General features: G+C 40.9%; 1 protein-coding gene across 2 annotated transcripts in view; it reads right to left on the bottom strand.

Annotated features, from left to right (window-relative positions):
• Nucleotides 1-5,854: 5,854 nt before the first annotated feature.
• Nucleotides 5,855-10,083, bottom strand: part of CRPPA (CDP-L-ribitol pyrophosphorylase A) — a 124,033-nt gene continuing 119,804 nt past the window's right edge. For both annotated transcript variants that reach the window (XM_075746074.1, XM_075746075.1), the window contains one exon: nucleotides 5,855-8,276. In XM_075746074.1, the coding sequence (XP_075602189.1) occupies nucleotides 8,172-8,276 (105 nt within the window). In that variant the 3' untranslated portion in view covers nucleotides 5,855-8,171. The remainder of the gene's footprint in view (nucleotides 8,277-10,083) is intronic.

Raw genomic sequence — 10,083 nt, 5'->3', positions numbered from 1 at the left:
GAATCTAGCAGATGTCACTTCTTACCAAGATTATACTTCCCATTTAACTTCACAGTCAAAATCAGTTTTTTTTTTTTAATTTGCATACAAGGAAGCTAATGTAGGATGAGCTGACTTTTGCCTGCTTCCACTTAATGCGACTCTGAAAATCCCCAGCCATTCACTAATGCTCACTAGAGTCACTGATCACATCCAGCATAGTGCAGTGCAGCTGTTTTCTAAAACTTTTCTGATGCTTATAAGGCTTTTATCAAATTGGGCTTAAGATTAAAAAACAAAAAAAGAAAAAGTTGAGATTTTCATTGAAGTATAATTTTTCTTTCAAAAAAGCAGTTGAAGATTCATCATTTAAACACAGAATTGTTCAGAACTTGCCCATTTGGGCTGGATTTCAGGGTTTTTGGGAAATCTGAAACAAATCTTCCTCAGGGTGTGTTTGCACATGAATGAAAAAGGTCTGCAAAAGCTGCTACCAAGAATCCAGCCTGAGGCAGGTATGTGTTGGCAGGAGCAGCCCCAGCCGATAACAAACGCTTTGCCATCCTCCACCCACACAGCCTGATTAGCACAAATCCCCATTTTTCCATTAACCCACATGCTCAGCGTGTTTTCCAGCCTCCTCTTTAAACTAGTTACATCTTTTGTTATTCATTTGGTAGTCATTGAGCATGGCTGTAGAGCCCACCATGCTCAGTATTTTTTCAGCCCATCTCAGGTCGTCACTGCTGGGAATCGGTGGAGGGGGAGAGCAAGATATTGGCTCTTCCTCTGCCATCAGCAGTGCTTGTCTTTAGTTAACTTGGGAAAGATTTTTGATAAAATATTGGTGGACACCACCAGAGGGTGCATTGCTGCCACAGTAACGCCTGTTCTTGCACTGTAAAGTAACCACTTTCCGCTGTTGCAAAGCGTTGGATAAATCCTGCACCTTCCATTTGTGTGGTGCTGCCTACACAAAGGTGCACAATGGAAAGCAGGATTAAATATCCAAGTCAGTGAAGCCAATTGCTTTAAAGAAAAAGAAGGGGAAAAAGACAACAAGGAGAAGTAATGCACCTTTTGTGCTGTGCACTCTAGGCATTTTGCAGCTTTTCTTGAAATATCCATCATAAGAGTACTGCTTTGATCTGCTGCTAGCTGCCACTCCCAGAAGGGGTGAGACACCTCATTTCCTTCCTTCCTTTCCTTATCCTGACCTACCGGTCTGGAATGCAGTTCACCTCTGAGCATTTTCAGATGTATCATTTTCAGAGAGGCTTGCATGTCACAACACACAACTGGGGCTTACTTCACTGCTTACAAAGCCTGCACATGACAGCCAAACAGAGGAGCCACATACTGCATCTGACCCTCTGGTACTTCACCTACGTATATGCCTTTGTCTGCAGAAGGGGCATAACAGTGTTAGAACAACAAATACCTTGCCCCCCCAAAGTAGGCAAGGCCTGAAACTGCAAAGTTAAAAAACTAGTGCCCCAAGGGTGCAGTTGAGCAGCACTTTAGGCTGATCTATGCCCATATTGCTGCAGCCCTACATGCCCCTTTGCAGCAGGAATCGTGACATACCTCCCCCCCCCAAAACTTGTCCCACCTGGTGACCCTGGTGGAAGGTAATCCCTTCTGGCTGGGTTAGTTTCCAGCCAGATAACAATTTTTCAGCTTCCTCAGCTGACTTGCTACACAGCAGCACAGCCCTCAATGCTAGCATACAGGAGAGAGGGACAAAACACAGTGTCCAGGAGAGGCCAAGACTTCTTCTAGCCCTGCAGGCTAGCTTAAACAAAGCACAAAAATCATCCTTTTAGGCTTGCTGTGCTGTCACTGGATTCAGAGTGAGTCTTCAAAGAGAGATTTTAAACTCTGACTTGCCCTTTAGAAGTGCCCTTATTACCCCACGTGAATGCTTAAGCTGGAGTCACAACCAGACTCTGAGAACATAGTTTGGCATTAATCAAGACCATAATGGTCCCCCACCAAATGGCAAGGGAGTTGAACACAGCGTAAATACACACTTAAAACTGCAGCACTATAATAATAATAATAATGATAAAAATAATAATAAACCCCCAGCATAACCAGCATGGTCGTGTCTGAGTTAGCTGAAGATGGCCAGAGGGAGGAGATGCCACGCATTCTTGAGCACACTGCAAGGAACTTTCAGTCCCATTGACTTCAATGGGGCTTCAGTCAGGCTGTGTCTCTTCTGTGGAAAGGAACTGCTTAACACAGCGTCGTGGGGTTCCTCGGTTTTTGTCTCTGAGCAACTGCTGGCAAAGCCACTGGTTAGTAAGTGAAAACACACTTTTTCCAGTGGCCAGGACTGCAAGCCGTACCTGGATTTGGCTTCTTTTTCTTTCCTTTCGCTTTTTGTTGTTGTTGAGACTCTGATAGATTTGCAAATCTGTCTCCTTGACTAGGTGCTGACTTTACAAACCCACGTTCGGCTACTGAAGGGGGGGGAAGAGGGGCCTGACCTTGGAGCGGATTATTTCCACTTCAGTGGGACGGCTCTGCTTGCAGCTTGGCTCCAGCTAATAAGTGGGATTCAGTGTCAGCCCAGCAGCTGCCATGCAGGAGGTCTGTCCCTTCGGGCAGCTGCTGCTCATCTGTCTGCAGCTGGCAGCGGAAGTGACATCTGTTCTCAGTCCCAGCTGTGAGCAGCGCGGAGGTGCCAAAGCCCAAATGCCTCAGTTCTCGATCCAGGAGCGAGGAAGGGTTTCTGATGCCAGACCACGGCCTGGCTTGCAGGGGAAGGGAGGGGGGAGATCGTCTCCTTCGACGATGGTGGGCTGGGAGGAATGGAAAGAGAGTGACAAATAGGGAGAAAAAGAACAAGGAACAGAAGTAGGGGAAAGCGTGGGACAAGAGTGCGGGAGAAGACAGGAATGGCTGAAATGGAAAGGAAACATGAAATTTGAAGTAACAGGGCCAGTCTGAGGCAAGGAAACAAAAGGAAAGAGGCAGAGTAATGAAAAAGAAGGGGATGCAGAAGCAGCAACAAGTAACTATCCAGGGGAAGCAATTATCTGAAAAGGCTGCTGAGAAGGGAGACACCTTGTTGAGCTGCCTTCTCAGGTGCTACTGAGCCTGGAAGGCTTTCTTGCCCGCAGTCCTTGGCATATCTTCCCATTCAAGGGGTTGCCCCTGCAGATTTTGCCATCTGGAGGAGCTCTGGTATATTGTCTCTTGCCTCCTTGCTTCTCCAGCTTATTTAAATTCACATCACTTCTTGCTTGTCCAAGTCTCTTCCTCTCTCATTTATCTTTGTAACTGTGTTATAATTCAGTGTTGTGGCATTTTAACTGAGCTATAATTTCAAGTTTTGAGACAGGAATATGTACAGGATGAAGGACAAGATCTGTTTCAATCTAAAGACTGAAAAGAATACTTAAATTAACCTGGCAATAAATATATTAAGAAATGCTACTTCGCTCCCCAGGTTGGTGTATGAATACTGAGTATATTCTATCATGAATGTGTTTTCGCAGTTGGGACTGTTTCCTCAGCACAGGCGCTGAAATTGTGTTTTTCAGATCTCAAAACTAATTGAGTATTCCTGGAAGAAATAACCAAGAAAAATGTATATTCAACAAGTGCTTTACAGCCCTGTCAATCAAAATCAACTTACACTGGGAGAAACGTGGTGTCAGTGACTGCTTCTTTCCCTTGGTGCTTGCCAGAAGCACAAGACAAGTGGAATTGTGGTAAACAACCAGGCTGAGGAACGGGCCGAAGGAGATGACAGACATCATAAAAACTTACCAGTTTGAAGTTGAAAGGGCAGGCAGTGGGGGCACAAAGATTTGAACCCGTGTTGGTACTTTGCCATATCTTACTGGAGGCACGCAGAGCGGGGCATTAGTCATCGAACTGGATGCCATTGCAAATTATTCGAAACCAGGTGCAAAAGATTGGACTGAGTTGGGCAGGAATAATGAAAGCAGTTTCTTAGTTTCTTAGAATTCAGCTCTTCAAGATTGGCTTTAAATAATGTCCTTATCATTGAACTTTTTATTTCACAGTTATATATCTCTATAAGGTATAGATTAGATATGTATTTATATCTTAGTGTTTCATAACAGATTTTCCCAATGGGAGCCCTTAAAGATATCATTCTTTTTACAAATCTCAGCAGCTCTCCCTGTTTCAGTGAGAATTAGTTATGGTTTTAAGAAGTGATCTTTGAAACAAACAAGAGGAAATGCCTCTGATGATACATTCTTTCACTACCTACAAAGGGAAAAATCTACCATCTAGTACACTATGCGTCTTTTAATTAATCAACCTAATAACTACTCTTTTTATGTCCAGTCAGACAGGAATAACACTAGTGCATGTCACACGGACCAGAGAGAATAATCAGAAATCTTAAAAAACATGAAGTCAAGGCACTACTAGTATTCTGAAGGGCTCGATTCATCCCATAACACACCATTTTTACAACTACCAGCCATTCATATGTCCCAATCATCAGGGCAGTCACACTGGGCCAGGCCAGAGGTAGCTCTCATCCAGAATTCTGACTCCTGTAGGAACAGTTAACATAAGCCTATTCCTGAACCCCAAAACCTTTCTTAACAGGGAAAAAAATGAAGACATGCAATGTCTGCACATCTTGGCGGTGCTTGGTAAGATGAACTAGCATTTTGCAGATTCAAGTTATGGATGAAGAGGTGGGAGATATGAGGTGATAAATGCTTTTGTGTATATCTGGAAGTAAATGTGCTTCTCTTCAGAACTAAAGCCTGATCAAAACCCAGTGACCAGTAGCAAGCGTCTGAGACAGGGAGAACAGAGCAAACAAACTCTGACCCTTCTCTGGTGGAGTGACCTACAGACAGGAGAAGTTGCTGTATCAACGGAAAGTGCCAAGCAGTAATCAGGAACCTTACGTGTCTTTGGAAGCTTCTGTCTGGGTGGCACCTAGAGCAGCATTTTGCAGATGATGGGGCACTGGTGTCGCACAAAAATACAAATCTGAATCCACCAAAAGCTTTAAGGCATCCAGACATACTTGTTGGTCTGCAGCCTACATTAGGTATCAAGATGAGCTAAAAGTTTCACTGTGATATTTTAAAATCAACTAGAGTTATGCCACTGGTTACAATAGAGTCACATCTCACTTTATTTCTCTTCGCTTTTTGGTTTGGTTTTTGTTTGTTTGTTTGTTTTTAGTTCCACCATCTTCTATCCTTTTCATTTTTTCAGCCTTTTTTAGAGGACCATCAAACCATCTTTTTGAAGCTAGAAATTCTTCTGCCAACTGATCTAAGACAAATGAAGTAATTTAATTTTCAGATTTTGCATGAAGTGGATTGGTTTCAATATACAAATCTAATTTGCTCAACTTTGCAGTTATGAAAAGCATTTCTAGGGTTATATTCTGTATTCTCTTTTCTGATGAACACTACCTAAGGAATACTAATTAGAGTGCTTGAGGAGTAAGGTAAGCAAGGCTGGCAGAGTCTGAGCTTTTATTTGTGTTATCTCTGTCCAAGTGTTCAAAGCAATATGGGTGGTGACTGATTCACTAGTTAGTTAAATTCAAAACAGCATGTGTGTACAAAAGGCTGCCAAGTTTCTCATGTATATTGCTATTTGTGAGAAGCTATGCACAGACAAAAAACAATCAACCGGTTTCTTAATTTCATTTTATATCTTTATTCCCATTGTTAGTCTTAACAGTCATCCAAAAGACCATTTAAATTTGGTTTGCATACACAATAGCATTAATCACAGTCCAGTTTCTTTTTTTTTTTTTTTAACTGCAGTTCTAGTATTTCGTGATCTGTTTTAGTAGTTCTGTTGTTGGTGTATTTACTTCCAGCAAAGTAGACTTTTCAGTGTTTGTAGATTATTTAAAAAGATTGTTAAAGATAAAAAAAATCCATAATGCAATGATTAACAGTACATTAATAAAGCTTATTATCTTCCATTTACGATTAGTACAATGTACATTTGATGATCTGAAACTTAATTTTTGTTGTGCATTCTCTGTTCTTTTTTCAAAGTAAGTAAGTCTATAAACAACCATAATATATTTTTTCATTATGGCAGTTCATTGCAGTAACATTTTAAATTGGATTGAAATCTTTTTGAGAGAGTTATTTAGGTAAGTAAAACAACCCTACAAAGTAAAAGAATCTGTTTAAGCAAATGATGTTATGCACAAACCAGTGCTAAGGTAGTATCACAATGTATAAATTAGAGTGGATAGAAAACAGGAAGGATTTTCTAAATTCACTTGCTTATTATTTGGGGAAAACACATCACAGATTGTACTTTAGTCTTCAGGTGAAGATTCACAAAATAAAGTCAAAGAGACATCTTTCATCAAGTCTTTCAAAAGCCTGTGAGATGAATTCCTTCATCAAATTTATTAATGTAAAAGCGAATTCAGAAAACTTATTTGCGAAAGCTGTCCTGTTACATTACAAATAACAATAATAAATTCTTTAGTTCCTCTTTTGAGTACTCTGCATACGAACAGGCATGAATACATATATGAATAAAATATGCCCATTGTATAGCCATCCACAGAGCTAATATGAATTCTTATGTATGTCTTTATGTCAGAAAAGGACAAATTATTAATCAAAGTACAGAAGACAGAGCAACAGAGAAGGAAGAGGTGATGCATGAGAACTTTGTTAGTTGTCTTAGGATGACTTCTGTGTGGATAAAAATGTGTGCTTTGGATACAGAACAGTCACCAACAACTATTTTAGCACGTAATGAAGGAAGTTTGAGATCAACATCAGCTTCTAAAAGGGATTAAAACAGAGATAGAGACAGCCAGGTGAAGGGGAAGGGAACCAAGGGCAGACCATGCTATCCTAAGTTTTGTCTCAGGACCAGAGGGAGTGGAACATGGTGGGAGTGAGGGTAGGAGTGCTGGTTTCAGAGGCAAACTTGCTGAACTGATGGTGCTCTCGCTCAGAACAGACTGAATAGGGGAATCACTGGACACTTCTGGTGGGGATACTTTTCTAAGACCTTATTCCAATCACAGCAGGTATGTAAGACACCAACCTAGCCCCTTCATGAGTTGCAGGAGAGCTGGAAATCCTAAGTCGGATGCATGGGGAGCGAGAGGTGTTTTCAGGGACTGTCCTCCTCTTGTTATTGCTCTTAGTGGTTGTGATACCTGGAGATATTCTATGTAATAACCATTCACCGTCGCACCTTCCTGTCCCAGCCTTCCACACTTGAATATCAACGTAGCATATATTTGAGCTCATAACACTCAGTTCTCTTCACTGCTATTTAATACATACATATGCAACCAGCAAGAGATGAAAATTGTATTCTTGTAGATGAGCTAACAGAATCTTCCTATTTCTCCATTACCTACAGACTGGGTTGTGAAACATTTTTATTGGTCTTAACCCTTTTCTCTTCCTTTAAGCATGTGTATGCACATACATGCATATACGTACACACACTTGCAAACACAAAGAGCATGTGTAATACAGTACTCAGTGGAGCTACTAGAGCTATTTCAGAATAATGGCAAATGGGTACTGAAGAGGTGTAGCGCTACAAGTGCTATAGCCAGAGTGTACCATGTCTGGAAAACTGGGGTTTAGCACCTTGTTGTCCCCATGAACATCTTTTGTTTCAAGGTTACCTTCATTCCATGGAGCACGGGGACCTGACCTTCAAATGCTTCTTGCAATGTGCGTTTCTGTTGATGTTATGAAGGCTACACTGTGTAATGAACTCTACATTCATTAATAGGCATAGCAGCAATTTTTAAATAATTTCATATAAAGAAGATGAACTGTGCTTTAGGATTATTTTATCTTAAATAAAATTTAATTCATGCAGTCCTAGAGTACAACACACATACACGGGTTAAAGACAATTCTGCATGAATGCTTTGGTGTCCTCTGTGCACCTTTTTAAATGATCAGTACCTCACAAAAAATGTTTCAGTATCATTCCTCACAGTATGTACTCAGTGTATCTCAGAATGGTTTGTATTTCATTTTACACTTTATATATAATATCAGACTTGCATTTTAGGTATCAAAAATATATTGTTAAAAGATCTTAATAGTAAATATCATAAATCCAGAGTTTTCACCAAAGGGTAAAATGATTCAAGACCTTTGGTGAATGGATGATGAAAAAGAAACATTTCCAAAAGCTACACATGATTTGTGGTCTTATGCTACCAACAGCTGGCCGATCAGCTCCGGGTTTCTGTCCTTTATTAACGCCATGATAAGAGCAGCAGCAGAATTTACTGTGTCCTGAAGCAGCAAATGGTCCTGGGGGAGGGGAAAAAAAGGGAGCAGGGAAACCGATATGTTAACAAAAGTGGAAAAAGCAGATATTTAAAATCAATTTTCAAGTACGCAAAATTACCATATGATTGTTGAAAAAAAACCCCAACCATTTATTTGCACTTATCAGAAGAACTTCTAAAACTTATATTTTAAGGAACACAATTTCATAGTAATATCTGTTTTCCAATTTCCACGATGATTTAAAAAGCAAAATTATTTTTTAGAGAGGAATGTATTTTAACTGCTAGAATTAATGCTATCTATGCAGAGACCACCAAACCAGAAGCTCGATTCTGTCACTTGCTTCCTAACTGATTTTTAAAATCTAAAAAGTAGTAAAAAATTTGGATTTGAAAACATTGGAACAAAATGGAGTATTTAATCCAGTAGCATAGTTAAAGACCTGTAACTTTAAGCACCTTCTGAATCCCATCTGTAGTCTACAAACTTCTTAAACTCACAAGGGCACTTACTTAAGCACGAAGACTTCAGCAGTTTAGGCTGCTCTTTGTGTCACATAACTATGAAAAGTAGTCTGGTTTTGATAGGCGAGCATAGAGACCAACACAGGAAGAAGTCATAAAATGAGACTTTGATTCTGTGCTTCTAAGTGAGCACTCCAGCTCCCATTTGAAAGAGTCCTTTGTCTAATTGCCAAGTTTTCTTAATTGTATTGACTATAAAAGGTTGGCCTCTTGCTACCAGTAACGTTTTCATTTGCGCACTAGGAAAACATCAATAGGTGTAGCCAGGCACAGACAGATCCCTTGAGAAAGAAATAGGAAGGAACAATTTCTGTGAAGCAACAGAGAAAAAGAAAGGTCTACAAAACTCTTGGGAGAATCGAGAAGATTTTCAAATACAGAAGGGGAGCTACAAAGAGAAAGCAAAAGCTGTTCTCGATAGCCATGATGGATAAAACTGGAAGCAATGGGCTTAAGAGAACTTAAACTGGGATATAAGAAGTCAGGAAAGTTGTTTAAACAGTAAGGACTGGTATAGAGTGGAACAGATTGTTGGACAGATCAAGGAAACGCATCATTAGGGTCCTATAGTATGAGACCTGCATACATGTAAAACAGGATGCAGGTACAGCTCCTGCCTGGGGCGGCAAGATGGGCCAGTTTGATTCTGTATCTTTTCACCACTATTTTTCTAAGATGCTGGATCAAGGAAGAATTTGCAGATAATGTTTAAGAAACTTGGATTAATGGAGAAAGGGGAAACAGTTTCAACAACTTATACAAAAACATAATGTTAAAAACTGCTTTTTAAGGAATAAGGCTACTGCTGAAGGGACCTACCTATTCAGCTAGCATGGAGGGCAGCTGGAGACTAAGAAGTTGGGGTTGAAGGAAAAACTGAAAGCAGAAAGGTGGCCCTGGAACACTGTCAGTGTTGAAATGGGTCCAGATGAGGGCCATGAAGCTGACTGGAGGGCTGGAGCACCTCTCCTATGAAGACAGGCTGAGACACTTGGGGTTGGTCAGCCTGGAGAAGAGAAGGCTCTGGGGAGACCTTATAGCAGCCTTCCAGTACCTGAAGGAGCCTACAGGAAAGCTGGAGAGGGACTGTTTACAAGCGTGTGGAGCGATAGGACAAGGGTTAACGGTTCTAAACTAGAAGAGAGTAGATTTAGATTAGATATTAGGAAGAAATTCTTTACAATGAGGGTGGTGAGGCACCGGAACAGGTTGCCCAGAGAAGCCGTGGATGCCCCCTCCCTGGAAGTGTTCAAGGCCAGGTTGGATGGGGCTTTGGGCAACCTGGTCTAGTGGAGGGTGTCGCT

This window comes from Balearica regulorum, chromosome 2, assembly GCF_011004875.1.
Source record: "Balearica regulorum gibbericeps isolate bBalReg1 chromosome 2, bBalReg1.pri, whole genome shotgun sequence".
Taxonomy (NCBI): Eukaryota; Metazoa; Chordata; class Aves; order Gruiformes; family Gruidae; genus Balearica; species Balearica regulorum.
Note: the sequence above shows the minus strand (reverse complement) of the source record. Positions and strands in the feature narration are given on the sequence as shown.